Below are 16024 nucleotides of genomic sequence, written 5' to 3'. Positions count from 1 at the left end.
CCATATTGTAGCCCCATAGGCACTAATATCAGGTACATTTTCAGTTAATTCTAGAAGTCACTCTTATTTTAATGGATTAAGCACCTCAAATGGTTACTGGGTATTTCCTTTCACCATATCATTAGTATATTTAAATGTGATTAAGTAAACAGAGAAGTAGTATTCTGGTTTAAGCTTGAGTTTTGGAACTAAACTACCTGAGTTTGAATCAATTATTCAACTATTCAACTAAACTACCTGAGTTTGAATCAACCTGAGTTCTAATCAACTATTAGCTGCAAGTTACTTTATTTCCTTGTGTAGTTTCTTGTGTTTCTTATCTAGAAAACAGAGATAATGATATCACCTACTTTCTTTATGAGAATTAAAGGAATTAAGACATGTAAAGAGCTTAGACTACTGTTAATCACATGGTTAGGTGGTCAATGTTAATTGCTATCTCCCTTAGGTAAGCCATGATGATAAAGGTCTAAACCAAATATTATCTTTAACCTTCTTCAAATTCTTTTACTAACTTACTCCTGCTCTTAGCCCTTCTTGCTCATATGTCCTCTGTGCTACCACTCTACTTTGTATGTATATTAGTGTAACATTTATCATGCAGTATTATAATGATTTGTGTTTCTCGTTCTTACTAGGCTGAATTATTAATAGAAATCACATTATTCATTTTGTATTTACAGCATTTTTCATTAAAGAAGTTATGAGAAATGATCCTTAAATAGAATAACCCTATTTTTCTATTTCAACAGAAATTTCACCAATCTGGAGATAGGAAAAGGAAAGCAGGTAATTGTCTATAATTCTTAGGGCCCATCTGAGTCCATTATTTTTAATAAAGAAAACACTGACAATAAATAGTTTACACAATTTACCAAAGAGTTTTATAACATGATCTAGGAGTGGTAGTAAGAACACTAACATTTATTGAGAGCCTATTATATATCAGACATTTAGCAAGATAATTTATGTAAATTATCTCAGTTAATTCTCAAAACAATCTTCTAAGGTATGCAATACCTCACTTTAATGTGGGATAACAAAATTTAATGTGCGAAGATAAAAAATATTCCTTAATTTACCCAAGTGTTACACTGTAAGTAAGCACCATAGCCAGGGATTCTAACTCCAAAGTCCAAGTTCTTTCCATTATGTAATTTACCTCTTGAAAATCATGGTTACCATTTATTGATTCCTATCACATGCCAGGCACTATGTTAGTAGTATGCATTTGCTATTCCAATTAATCTCTGTTAATGATTGTAGCAAGGTAGGTATTACCTCATTTTTCACAGATAGAGAAACAGACTACCAATAAGGTAAATAAACTGATAAAGGACTTGTAGCTAATAAGCACTGGAACATATATTTGCACTAGATCTGTCTCACTTCAAAGCTGTGCTCTTTTTATGATAAAATACTGCATTCCTTCAAATGTTCTGCAGGAATGTAATCTGCTTCTGATTGATTTACAGCATTTCTTTTGGTGAGAAGATTTGCATATACTATTAATATCTTCATTCTATACCCTCATAAGAATTTGAATTCAAATTTTCTGTATTCTTCAGTAAAAATCTGCTCTTCCTTTTTATTACACTACTTTTAAAATGGAGCATGGGAAACTACAAAACCACATAGCCTTATTTGGTAATCTGTTTTTATTCCAAGGCAAGATATATACAGGCAAGTTACATACTGCCCCCCAGTGGGCTTCCATTCCTCTACCAAAAGCTTGATCATATTACCCACCTCCACTGCCCTAAGTCACCTGGTCCCATAAAACAGATTACAATTCTCAGATCTAGGATTGTACTAAAGTCAGAAGTCACTTTAAAGCATTTACAGAATTTCAACACAATTCTTGGGCCTAACACATAGACATGGGCAATATAGTTTTAAGAAGCTTCCTTAGGCTGCACTTGAACACTAATTACTAGGCCATATTAAGTTTTCCTTATCTATTTTCCAGGCACAAGTTGACATATGGCCTAGTAATTAGTGTTCAATGCAGCGTAAGGAAGCTTTTTAAAACCATAACCGCTATAGTAAGGAAGCCTGACTTGACAGAAAAACAATATAACTAAAAATATATTTTACATTTTAACTTAGACTCAGAATTCTAGTCTTTCAGAATGTGGGGATACACCTCTTAACTAGAAAAATGAAGATGTGCCTCAGTTTTTTAATTCTATATAATCTATATATTGGAGAATAACAATAGCATTTAGTGGAGTTTTATGAAAATTAAATGAGACAATATGTATAAAAGGCTTAGACTATTGCCTGGTATACAGTTAGCATTACAAGTATTAGCTTTTGAAGAGGAAAAGAGCACAAAGCATTAAAGTAAAAGGACAAGGTGTTCTATCAATTCTTTCATTCTCTTGTATCTTGGCACCTTAAGTTGGTCCTCTAAAAATTTTCCTATGTGTATCTAAAGCCACATAGAACCTGTAGTTAGGTTCTATAATGTTTATCAACAAAATACTGTGAAATTTCTTATAGTAATGGGCCTGGATGTGATCAAATATTGCAGATTACATTGCTGTCTCAGTTATTCCCTATAAAGAAGCTTACTGCTTTCTGCACATTAAGTTTTATTTTAAGCTCATTTCCTTCCACTGGGCACCTGGTGCAATTATTTAAAATAGCACTGCCTGCCCAAAAAGAGATCACCCCAAATTGGCATATTCTTCTCATCATTCAAACTGCTTCTAAAACCTCAACTTTGCAACTTTTTCCTTAAGCTTTTCTGTGCTTTTTTTTTCAGTGACACCAGCTTAATTATACCTCCACACTTTTGCTCATATTAGTAACCAATTTTCATTTATCCCATCCCCATTATTTTTCAGTCCTTTATCCTCCGTGAAACCTTCTGAGACTACGATAGCACACTGATTTACCCTCTGCTTGATCTTCTATTATATACTTAACAATTATTAAAACAAATTACTTACCATTTCTGAACCTTAGTTTACACACTTATGAAAGAATAACACCAATTGTCTTACTTATTTTAAGCAGTCTAGAGAAGCTACCACAAAATGATTTCATTAAAAATAATGACCATGTGAGGAGGGGAAAAGACCCTCCAAACCAAATTGGTTTAAACGAATAACTTAAAACACAGTAAGCTTTTTCTAACAATTGATGTATATTTAATCATTTTGCCTATTTTTTCAGATTTTATAAAAAGCTTTCTAACTTTTAAAATCTACTTGATTGGGATCCCTGGGTGGCGCAGCGGTTTGGCGCCTGCCTTTGGCCCAGGGCGCAATCCTGGAGACCCGGGATCGAATCCCACATCGGGCTCCCAGTGCATGGAGCCTGCTTCTCCCTCTGCCTATGTCTCTGCACCTCTCTCTCTCTCTGTGACTATCATAAATAAATAAAAATTAAAAAAAATTAAAAAAAAAAAATAAAATCTACTTGATTTCAGCCAACTCCACCTGCTCTACACAATCTATAACAAAACATCAAAAACAACCAAAAGGTTGGTTAAATAACTACAAAACACACATGACAGAATCCCATGCATTTAAAATGCTACAGAAATCTATTTATCACACAAAGACATTTACAGTATATTGTTATGCAGAAAAGAGACTGTAAAATCGTATGTATTAATCCAATCCTATTCAAAAATATAAATGCTTAAAAAGATACAGAAGACATATTAAGGGGTTAAGCTTAGTTGTATCTGAGTTAATCATATTATGTGTATTCATGTATTTATTCAACAGATTCCTAAACAATGTGTTGTGCTAACCTTCTGTCCTCAAGAATGTTATAAAATGAGAGACAATGATCAAAATAATCTAGAAATAAATGCAACCATTATAAATAAATTTTACAAATTTTATAAAGTAGAAGTATATGGTGCTATAAGCATGTACAACAGAAACTATTCCAATGTTTTTCTCTTCTATGTTTCTAAGAGTAAGAAACAGGCTTAAACACTTGCCATCAGGGAAATACAAATCAAAACCACAATGAGATACCACCTCACACCGGTCAGAATGGTGAAAATCACAAGACAGGAGGATGTGGAGAAAGGGGAACCCCCTTGCACCGTTGGTGGGAATGTGAACTGGTACAGCCACTCTGGAAAACTGTGTGGAGGGTCCTCAGAGTTAAAAATAGAACTACCCTACGACCCAGCAATTGCACTGCTGGGGATTTACCCCAAAGATACAGATGCAGTGAAATGGCAGGACACCTGCACCCCAACGTTTATAGTAGCAACGTCCACAATAGCCAAACTGTGGAAAGAGCGTCAGTGTCCATCGAAAGATGAATGGATAAAGAAGATGTGGTTTATGTATACAATGGAATATTACTCAGCCATTAGAAACGACAAATACCCACCATTTGCTTCGACATGGATCAAACTGGAGGGTATTATGCTGAGTGAAATACGTCAATCGGAGAAAGGACAAACATTATATGTTCTCATTCATTTGGGGAATATAAATAATAGTGAAAGGGAATATAAGGGAAGGGAGAAGAAATGGGTAGGAAATATCAGAAAGGGAGACAGAACATGAGAGACTCCTAACTCTGGGAAACGAACAAGGGGTAGTAGAAGGGGAGGTGGGCGGTGAGATGGGGTGACTGGGTGATGGGCACTGAGGGGGGCACTTGGCAGGATGAGCACTGGGTGTTATGCTATATGTTGGCAAATTGAACTCCAATAAAAAAATATACCAAAAAAAAAAACAGGCTTAAATAACCAAATTAAAATGAACTGAAAAATTAAGAACTAGAAAGAAAACTCTGAAAAATAGATAAAAATACTTAAAAGTTGCAAAACTGCCTCACAGTGCTCTAAAATTATCAAATCATTCTCAATTGATTTTTCTTTGTACTTTCTATTAAAAATTATCTCCTAGCTACTAAATGCAGAGATTCTACCAAAAATTAAAGCCTGTAGTAATTAATGTAAGATGGATATTCTACACATAGAATTTAGTTCATCCTAAGTGAAGGTTCGTGGATGACATAACTTATTCCATAGCATGTTCTACAAGAATGCTATTACTTGAAAAAAAAAGTTCTATGTTCAAATAAACTTGAAAAATATCAGGTTAAACAAAACTAAACAGTTCCTTTTCTTTAAGACTTTCCACAGTCCTTAAAACACAGGCCCAGAATCACCTATCCACAGTTCTTAAGTTCAAAGAGTTCTCAAAACTGGGACACCTGGGTGGCTCAGCAGTTGAGTGTCTGCCTTTGGCTCAGGGCGTGATCCTGGAGTCCTGGGATCAAGTCCTGCATTGGGCTCCCTGCATGTAGCCTGCTTCTCCCTCTGCCTATGTGTCTGCCTCTCCTCTCTCTCTGTGTCTTTCATGAATAAATAAATGAAATCTTTTTTTTTTTAAATGGTTCTCAAAACTAAAGTTTTAAGAATAATTTATATGGTAGCAAAACCTGAACAAACTGTTCTACAGTTCTTTATTGTCTTTATCTCATTTAATCTATTCACACATTTTTCTGTAGAAATTATGTTTACTTACAGGTGCTACCCAAACTCAACAGGAGATGTTACTTACTAAACATATACATCATAATATCCTTCTATAATCTAATGATTTCTGAATTCCAAAACATACCCGATACAGGAGTTTTGTAAAGGGCATGGACCTGTACTAATGCACAAAGTGAACTTATCAGAGGAGGATTTCCACATTTTCCAAACTTGTCACCATGGAGCCCACTTTTAAAAAGACTGAAAGAGGAAACACTGAATTAGAGTTTGCCCAAAACTGACTGTAAAAAGCCACAATGTCTCACAACTAATAAAGGAGCCCAGGGCAAAGCCTCAGAAAGACAAGTGTAGAAAATGATCTAAAACAAATGTTTTGTTGTTGTCATAACATTTTATGTAACACTGTTATAACAGAAGAGAGTTTAGTATCTGATAAAGAGAGAGAGAATGGGCATATGCTTACCCAGTACTATTAAGGGAAAAAGGAACTGTATTTGCCAGATTTAAGAATTTTTGTTACTGAAGACTTTCTAAAATTTGCTCTGAAGATAAAATTAGAAAGTGTAGAGGCAAGTGCATTATTTTATTTCATACCTGTAAGACTTCTGTACCCACCTAAATAAACATGCTCAGAGAGGGTACATAAATAAAACTTGCTGAATTTGCTTCCAAGTTTTTTTCATTCACTCTTCTAAAACTGGACATGAAACTCCCACAAATTTTCTCTCTGATCTACAAATATTCTGAACTTCCATTTAAAAAATGTGGTAACACTTTAATTGCTTACAATATAAATTCCTTTTAATCCAATGCCTAGCAGTTAATATTGGTATAGTCTGTATAGGAACTACATCAATATCTACCCCTGTAAGTCATAATCACCTTAGGTCATGAATAAACACTTAATAAAAGGTTTCAGATGACAATGGTAATAAATAATACAATATTGCATACTTATGTATGAACTAGAAAAATAATTCTAACTTAAAACAATTATTTAATATTTTAGAGGCTAACAATTCAAAGAGAACTTGCCAAATCAAACTAAATTTATATAACTTAATGGGTTATTATAAAAGTTAAAAGGCTTATTTCTGAAAGTTACTTTAAGCAACTGTAGTTTTTCATCACCTGGGTCAATGTAGACCACTTTGCGATTTTCAGTTTAACAAATTAAGCCTGTTAATAGTACTTTTATGCTTCCTTATCAATGATACATTACATATTATAAAATATATTTGATTGTATTTATTTAAATAACTAAGATATAACAGTGACTACATCAGCTAAACAAAATTCACTCCCTCATTTGCCAACTTATTATTATCTTTGTTACTGAGCAAAGACATAAAAACTGAAATCCAGAAATAATGACGATAAATCGAAACTCATTTTAGTGAACAATTCAAGTTTTTCCCAACCAGACAACTTTTATAACTTTTTAATACATGGAGTTAATCATCTGTTTTTATCTCACATATCTTCTCGACAAACAAGACATAAACTGATTAAAAGGCAAGCAATAGGAAAAGCAAAAACATCTGAGTAAAGAAAAGATAGAACAACCAAGCATTGAAGTATTGGTTCCTATCATTTATGAGAAGTGGTTTTATTTTTTCTTAGTATTTTTTCTTAGTATACAAAACCTCTTCTGCTCTGGGTTTTAATCATGTGGCAAAATATAAAACTTCACCCCTTAAACACACACACACACACACACACACACACATGCCCGCGCGCGCACACTTTTCATCCTATCAGAGTCTTCCATGATGCCTAATTGAAAGAACAACATGAAATATGCTTAAATGTAATCCTCACCCATTTGTGTTAGCTTACCGGATTTGTGCTTCTTGTGTTTTGCTTTCTTTTTGATGATCAATAACTTATTCTGGATCTCAGGTTTGTAAGATTTGAATGCCAGAGAATGAAGACTTTCACGCTTTCTCTGTAAGTTTTCATTTAAAACATCTTTCAATTTCTTTTTTTTCTTTTTCTTCTTTTTTGCCCTCATTTTAGTTAGCTTGATTTTCTTGTGACTCTGCTCTAACAGAATGTCCCTTACAACTTTGTGGCAGTTAATTTCTGGATGATCACTGTGACTTCCGTTTACATGTATTTGGCAAGATTTTAGAGCATTTTCTTTTAATGGACTGGGTTCAGGCTTTACTCTGGAAGCTTCACCATATTTTTCTTGATTTTCTATAAACCTTATTTCACCTGGACTAAGAGGCTCTCCAAAGCCAGTAACTTCCCCTGGACTCCCTGGTTCCTCTAAATTTTCTTTATAACAATCAGTTTTTTTAATTTCACAGGGCCTGTGAATTCTAATTTCACAGCTAGATTTCACATCCATTTCATCAGAGATGTCATGATTTTCCAAGTTCATTTTAGTAGAACCCCAAGTTGCATCAAAATTAAGTTCTTGCTCTTTCTTGAAGCCAGAGGACAGGCCTCTACTACACCTATGTTCACCATTGCTTGTACTGACATAGTCACACTTTAATTTCTCCAGTTTAATCCGAGGTACTCTTTGTATTTTAATGGGTGGAATTGGAAATTCTGGGGCCTGAAAAGGTCTCTGTTTATAAATCCGTACATCTGCACCACAAAACTGTGGAAAATGCACATAAGCATTTTCCAAATAATCATAACCAAGGATAACTTCCCTGCATTCATGAATAGGCTGTCCAAGCACAGCATCTTGAACTTCTTTTTGTGTTTCATAAACAAAGTCACAGAGACCCTTAAGTAACCACACTTTTTGGTAAAAAGGCAGTTCATGAAAAGGTTTTTCTTCCAATGGATTAACTTCTCCAAGAACTTTAAAAAACTGAGGACATAACCCAAGCTTTTCAGCACAGTTATCGGGATTTTCAGTCTGCCCTACAGCAGTGTACCACTGCTGTACTTTCTGCCTTAGTGCTGCTTCCCAGGTCCTATAAGGCAAAGTAGGTCTTCGATGTAAGGTAGGTCTGCGATGAGGAGGACTTAACAGAGAAGTCATTATTTTAGAAAGAAAAGCATTACACTGAGGCATTAGAAGACAACGTTCCAGTTCATAAAAGACTATTTCTGGCAAATTTAGAATTTGCTGGGCTAAACAAAGAAAATGCCCAATAGCTGGAATTTCCCACAAGGTCTCCATACAAGTTGGAGCTGCTTGAGCTAGTAGTTTTCTTTCCCATTCTTCCATTTCCTTTTGACTAGCTTCTTCTGCTTCTTTTCTTTCCTGCTCCCGAAGCCTAAAGAAAATTTGACAAATTATACTCTTATTAAAATAGAAAACACTAAAAATACTAAGTTTTTAGTGTCACATTAATCTTCAGTTAACAAGGCAACTAGCTGTTCCAGTTTTTAGCATTAGAACAGTATCCCATTAAGATGTACACTCTTTGTCTTCAGATGACGAAATATACATATAATTTGATCCTGGGTTTTATCATTGACATAACTGCCACCCAAAGTAAAATTCTTCACCTTATGATATGTATAAACTTCCAAATAAATGAAAAAAAATTTAAGCATATTTATTAAACAAAAGCATAGATTACTTTCTAAAAGTAATGTGTTGTCATTTAAGACCTAAAAAGGTATTTACATCCTTCGACTCTGTAATTCCACTCTTAGAAAATTATACTAGGATTGTATTTGTCAGGGCTAACTGGTCAGTGTTAGCTTTTAACATATGACAAAAGCAAAATTATAAAGAAGTTGTACTATTAGAAATAGAACTACCCTATGACCCAGTAATTGCACTACTAGGTATTTATCCAAAGGACACAAAAATAGTGATTCAAGGAGGCACATGCATCCCAATGTTTATAGCAGCACTGTACACAATAGCCAAAGTATGGAAAGAGCCCAGATGTCCATTGACAGATGAATGGATAAAGAAGATGTGAGACAGACAATGAAATAGTACTTAGCCATCAAAAAGAATGAAATCTTGCCATTTGCAATGACAGGGATGGAATGAGAGGGTATTATATGCTATATGAAATAAGTCAGAGAAAGACAAATACATATGGTTTCACTCGTGTGGAATTTAAGAAACAAAACAGATGAACATAGGGGAAGGGAAGGGACTTATTTTATCAAATAAAATAAGATAAAAACAGAGAGGGAGGCAAATCATAAGAGACTCAACTATAGGGAACAAACAGGGTTAGGGTTGGTTGTAGGGGGTGGGTGGGTGAGGGGATGGGGTAATTGGATGATGGGCATTAAGGAGGGCACTTGATGTAATGAGCACTGGTGCAATTGATGAATCACTAAATTCTACCCCTGAAACTAATACACCATATATTAACTAAACTGAATTTAAATTTTAAAACTTTTTAAATAAAGAAAGAAAGGAAGAAAGAAGTTATATTATACAACTGGGAAATAAGCTGGCTATTATTATGTAGCCACATGATCTAAGGGACGTACATACCCAAGAGAAATGAAAAGATCTCTCCCCACAAAAACCTGTATATGAATGTTCATAGCAGGATTACTCACAATAGCCAAAGAATAGAAACACCCCAAATGTCCATCAATTGCACAATGAATAAAATGTGGCATATCTGTACAATAGAATATTAGGCAATTAAAAAGAAAAATAAAGTGCTGATATATGTTACAACATAGATGAACCTTGATACTATGATACTAAGTGAAAGAAGCCATCCACAAAAGACTACATTTGTATAATTTAATTTACACGAAATGTCCAGAAATCTATGGAGATAGAATGTAGGTTTGTAGTTTCTTAAGATTGGAGAGCTTGAGGGAAATGGAAAATGGGTATTTTGGTTTTGTTTTGAGAATGACTTGTTAGTGGTCTTTCTTTTTCCAGTGATGAATGTTCTAACTTTGACTGTGGCCATGGGTGAAGAAGTCTGTGCATACAATAAAAGCAACTGAATTTTATACTTTAAAATAGGTGATTGTATGGTGCATCAATTATATTTCAATGAAGTTGCCAAAAAAAGAAAACATAAAGTTTGGGAAGGAGAAATAACAACAACAAAGGAGGGAAAATATAGTAATTTATTTTACTTGTGATTTTTCAAGAGGACTGTTCCTCTAGAAAAGGTGTGTAAAAGTACTGATATATTTCTATTCCCTCAGCTCTAGAGGAAAACCGAGGCATGGTATCTGACACTGGCTATTCATCTGTACTCTCACAGTGTTATCTGCAAAACAAATACACAGTAAGAATACCACGCTGGCAATATCAGAACATTCTCTTTTACAAAACAAGCCTACTTATATACTTCTAGCTAAAGGATCACACTATAACTACCTTGGTATTACAGATACAACAAATTATCTTATCAAGTAGTCCTGGTTTATTTTAAACAATTAAAAAAACCTTTCATAAGTGATTGGACATTTATGCGTACTGATTATATTTAAGCAATCAATGTTAGATAATCTCCATAAAATTCAAATTTTTTTCAAATGTACTTACAGTTTTGAAGACTTTAAACCTTTTACTAAATGGAGGTGCTTGTGGGCTGATAGAACCTGGTTTCCTAAATACAAAGCTGGGACTCTGAAACCCCACACAATCAGTAGAAGGTTGTACCAGAAACGACAGTCCCTTCCCGTCCCCAATTAAGGGGCTATAAGAAAAATTGTCTTCACAATAGATGTGGTAGATGGAAAAAAATAAAATCTCTCCTAAGAAATTGTAACTATAAGCTGATTCTCACATGGATCTATTGTCATTCACATTTCTGGGAGCTCAGAAAAACATCACACTAAGAAAGAAGTTTAATGTGGTCTCAGCCAAATTCGTTGTCTGGTACTCAAACAGAAAAAAAAAATCTCTAAGGAAGTGTAACTTACACCTAGATCTTTAAAAATCCCCACTGATATAGTGACAAAAACGTAGGTCACAAAGATTAACAAAATATAAAAAGAAATAAGGTACTATGAGGGGCACGAAAAAAATATGGTCCCTCAAAACCATAGATATAGGAATTATAGAACATACAAAATACAACGTTTAGTGAAAAGAAACTGAAAACATGGTTGAAAAAAAGACTACAAAAAACAACAAAGCAGTTGTGGAAAGAAACTGAAGAGAACTTCTAAACATGAAAAACATAAAAAAATGAAAAAAGTTAACTCTTCAATAGCCATAATGAAGGCCAACAGACAATGGAATATAGTTAATATACTTAAAAAATAACTATCAATGTAAATTCATATTCAGAGTAAAAATAACTTTCAAAAAGGAAGACAAAATTAAAATATTTCAGACAAACAAAAACTCAGTATTTGTGATGAACAGACCCCATGTATAGGAAATTCTAAAAGATGTTTTTCAGATGGGAAGACAGGCCTCTCTGCCTAAAGATCAGAGACAGGAAAAGAGCAAAAAAAGTGGTGATATATAATATAAATACTCATGGTATAAAATAATGATAAAAATGTTTTGGGGACTTTCTTTTTTAAAAAAAGGTTTTATTTACTTCAGAGACAATGATAAAGAACATGAATAGGAGGGGGCAGAGGGATGGGAGAGGGGCAGTGGGACAGGGAGAAGCAGGATCCCCACCGAGCAGAGAGCCCAAAATGGGGCTCAATCCTAGGACCCCAGGATCACAACCGGAGCTGAAGATTAACTGACTGAGCCACCCAGGTGCCCCTGTTTATAGACTTTAAAAAGAAGATAGAATTAAAATACATTATAACAATAGGAAATAAACTGTGCAAAAAAACTATTAAAGTATTCCAGGGTGCCTGGGTGGCTCAGCAGTTGAGTGTCTGCCTTCGGCTCAGGGCATGATCCTGGAGTCCTGGAATTGAGTCCCACATCAGGCTCCTCGCAGGGAGCCTGCTTCTCTCTCTCCCTGTATCTCTCATGAATAAATACATAAAATCTTAAAAAAAAAAATAAAGTTAAAGTATTCCAAGGTTTCTGCATTAACCAGGAAGAGGGTAAAAATATGGATTGATAGATTGATTTTAGGCTTTGATAGTAAACAACGAATGTGAAAATTTCTAGGGTAACTACTAAAATAATAGACTTTATAATATTCAAATTAGCAGAGATGGAAATATGGAAGAAAAAATAATACAATATTCAAAAGTGGTGGGGTGCAGCCAAAGCAGTATTTTGGGGGAAATTTATAAATGAAGAATATATTTAAGATGGTGGAGCAGGAGGATCCTGAGCTCACCTCATCCTATGGACACCAAGGCAACTACATCTAACTCATGGAACTAACTGAAAATGACATGAAGACTGGCAGAACAGATTTCTATAGGTAGTCACTGAATGGCCACCCATTGAAAAAGGTAGGAGAGGCAGACACACAATCAGGAACCAAAGCCCTGGCAAAACTAACCACAAATGGGAGGGATATCACAAGGACAGAGGAGTGAGGGGATTAGTCACTACACCCTGGCCTTGGGGATCCACAGTGGGTAAGACAAGTCTCCGTAACATCTAGCTAGCTTTGAAAATTAGTGAGGCTTAACTCCAGGAGTTTTAAAAATAAACAGAGCTTAACTCCAGGAAAGCAAGAAGGTGAGAGCAAGACCATGTCCCTGCCCCTAAAACCCAGTAGGCTAAATAGCTTGGCCAAGGCACAGCACAGAAGTAGTATTTTGAAAAGTGCCTAGGAAGATTTATTGACTAATCTTAGGACCTTTGCCAGAACGGCAAGGATACGTAGATTTCTCCAGGGAGAAAAGCTCTACCAAGCACCATTTTTCTTACCCTCTCCCAGGGTAGATAGTCAGATGCAGTTAGAGAGGTAGTGCTAACACTCTTCATCAGTCCTTCTAGCAAAATGGGCCTTGCCCTGGCATTACCCTGCAGACCCAAGGCACTCAACCTGCCTACACAAGAATGCAACCTTCCGAAACAGCCCCTGCCCTGCCATACCATTAGGCAGTTCCAGCTGGGACTGACACCACTCCAAACTGACTCCCTGGATGGGGGTGAGGGATGTGTGGAGGATGAGATAAGCCTATATGCCAGCGTGTTCACAGTGTCCATAGTTTCTGCAGCCAGACCTCTTAGCTGGCTGTACAATGAGCAAGCCCTGATCTTCAATACACCTGTAGCTGTTACAGAGGCTAACTGTAGCCAGCTAGTTTAGGGCCCCACTGCTCCTACCACTGCGGTCACAGCAATGGCTCAGTCACAACTGGAGGGAATGTGCACCCCACATGGAGGACACGATGGAGCGCCTACTTTGGGTGCCTGGGCGGGAGGGGATTGTGTTACAGGGTACCCTCAGGACCTCTACAGGAGGCCACTTCTTTTAAAATTTTTTAAAGTTTATTTATTTAAGTAATCTCTACACCAAACATGGGGCTCAAACTCACAAGTCCAAGATGAAAAGCTGCTCGTTCTTCTGACTGAGCCAGCTAGACGCCCCTCAGGAAGCTACTTCTTACAAGGCCAGAAAGTGCAGCTGACTTAGTTAATTAGTACAAAGACACACAGGGAGTTTGAAAAAAAATAAGGACAGAGTAACATGTCCTAAATGAAAGAACAAGATAAAAATAACAGAAAAACAGCTAAACAGAACAGATATAAGCAAAATGATTAATAGAGTTCAAAGTAATAGTCATAAAGATACTCACAAAAAAAAAATAAAAAAAATAAAAAAAGATACTCACTAGCCTTGAGAAAAAGTGAATGAACTCAATGAGAACTTCAACAAGATAGAAAATAAAAGAAAAGCCAGTCAGAGAGGAACAATACAATCAGTGAAATGAAAAATACACTAGAGGGAGTCAAAAGCAAGTCAGAGGATGTAGAACAGATCAGTAATCTGGAAGACGGGGTAACAGAATGCAACCAAACAGAAACAAACTACCAAAAAAACAAAATGAGAGGTTAAGGGACCTCTTTGACATTATAAAATATAGTAACATTCACATTATAAGGGATCCCAGAAGGAGAAGAGGAAAAAGGGGGCAAAAAACTTATTGAAGAAATAATAGCTGAAAACTTCCCTAATCTGGAAAAGAAAACAGACATCCAGGTCCAGGATTCAAAAAAAGCCCAAACAGGATGAACCCAAAGAGGTCCAATCAAAATGCATTATAATTAAAATGGCAAAAATTAAAGATAAAGAGAGACTGCTAAAAGCAACAGAAGAAAAACAGTTACATGTAAGGGAAACCCATAAGGCTATTTCAGCAGAGACTTTTCAGGTCAGAAGAAAATAGCATGATACATTCAAAGTGCTGAAAGCAAAAAACCTGTAACCAAGAATAACTATCCAACAAGGATGAGAGAGATAAGAAATTCCCCAAACAAATGCTAAAGGAGTTCATCACTGCTAAACCAGTGTTACAAGAAATATTTAAGCAGAATTCTTTAAGTGGAAAGAAAAGACCGTAACTAGAAGAAAGAAAATTATGAAAGGAAAACATTTCAATGGTAAATGCAACCATATAGTAAAGGTAATAGATTAATCATTTAGAAAGCCAGTATGGAGGCTAAAATACAAAATTAGAAAAATAAATTATATATAGAAATTAGTCAAGAGATACACAAAATAAAAAGATGTAAAATATGACATTACATAAAACATGGAGGAATAAAAACAGTGCTTTTAGAATGTGTTTGAACTTAAATGACCATCAACTTAAATATAGATTGCTATACACACAAAATGTAATATATGAATCCACTGGTATCCACAAATCAAAAACCTGTAATAGACATACAAAAAAATAAAGGAATTCAAGAACAATACTAAAGAAAGAGGGAGGGCGGGGCAAGATGGCAGAAGAGTAGGGGTCCTCAAACTCACCTGGACCCACCAGCTTACCTAGACAACTTTCAAAACTTCCTGAACACCTACGAATTTGACCTGAGATTTAAAGAGAAAACAGCCAGAACACTACAGAAACATTTTCACTTCCAGCAAAGTAGGAAGGTGGAAAAAAATAAAAAATCAAGTGGGGTAGGGCCACCTTGAGGACCCAGGTGAAAGCAGAGTGGCGAGAGCCTCCAGGGCAGTAAAGCCCAGCCCTGGAGAGTCAGGAACTTTAAAAATCTGTCCCGGAATTTTCCCTGGATGGAAAAGTGCTTAGGGAAATCGGACAAAATCTTAGGAGGGGCAGTGAAGCCTCCAGATTTCCCGAGTCACTATTAGAGGACGGGAGCAAAAAGGAAAGTGCACCACAAACCGCCTACAGATCTTGGTAAAGGGTTGGTGCTCGCAGCCCTGAAGGCGACTGGTTAGGTGGGCAGGCTCCGGACAGAAGTGGCTGAGTCTCCTGCCTTCCGGAGCCACGCCCCCCTAGCAGACAAAGCTGGTGATCCTGCATTACAATCCCTGGAACAGGCAGAAGCCGGGAAGACATGGGACAGCAAGGACTCTCCTGCAACTGTGCGACATATAAGCTGTGCAGATCAGTGCACCTGCGTCACCACCAGGAGCATCTAGGCCAGTGAGTACTGGGAGACTGCATTAGTTACTAGCAGGGAGCTGACTGACTCCAGAGCTGGAAATCTGGGTGCAGCCATTGTTGTCTTCCTTTCTTGTTTCACGGGTACCTCGGAGA

The 16024-nt window shown here is 36.1% G+C and overlaps 1 protein-coding gene across 3 annotated transcripts in view; it reads right to left on the bottom strand.

The window, feature by feature from the left end:
• Positions 1-16024, bottom strand: part of KIAA2026 (KIAA2026 ortholog) — a 131024-nt gene that overhangs the window by 61207 nt on the left and 53793 nt on the right. For all 3 annotated transcript variants that reach the window (XM_055302098.1, XM_055302096.1, XM_055302097.1), the window contains exon 4: positions 7328-8733. In XM_055302098.1, coding sequence (XP_055158073.1) covers positions 7328-8733 — 1406 coding nt within the window. The remainder of the gene's footprint in view (positions 1-7327; positions 8734-16024) is intronic.

The sequence above is a fragment of the Nyctereutes procyonoides genome, unplaced genomic scaffold (genome assembly GCF_905146905.1).
Source record: "Nyctereutes procyonoides isolate TBG_1078 unplaced genomic scaffold, NYPRO_anot_genome, whole genome shotgun sequence".
NCBI classification, from domain to species: Eukaryota; Metazoa; Chordata; class Mammalia; order Carnivora; family Canidae; genus Nyctereutes; species Nyctereutes procyonoides.
Note: the sequence above shows the minus strand (reverse complement) of the source record. Positions and strands in the feature narration are given on the sequence as shown.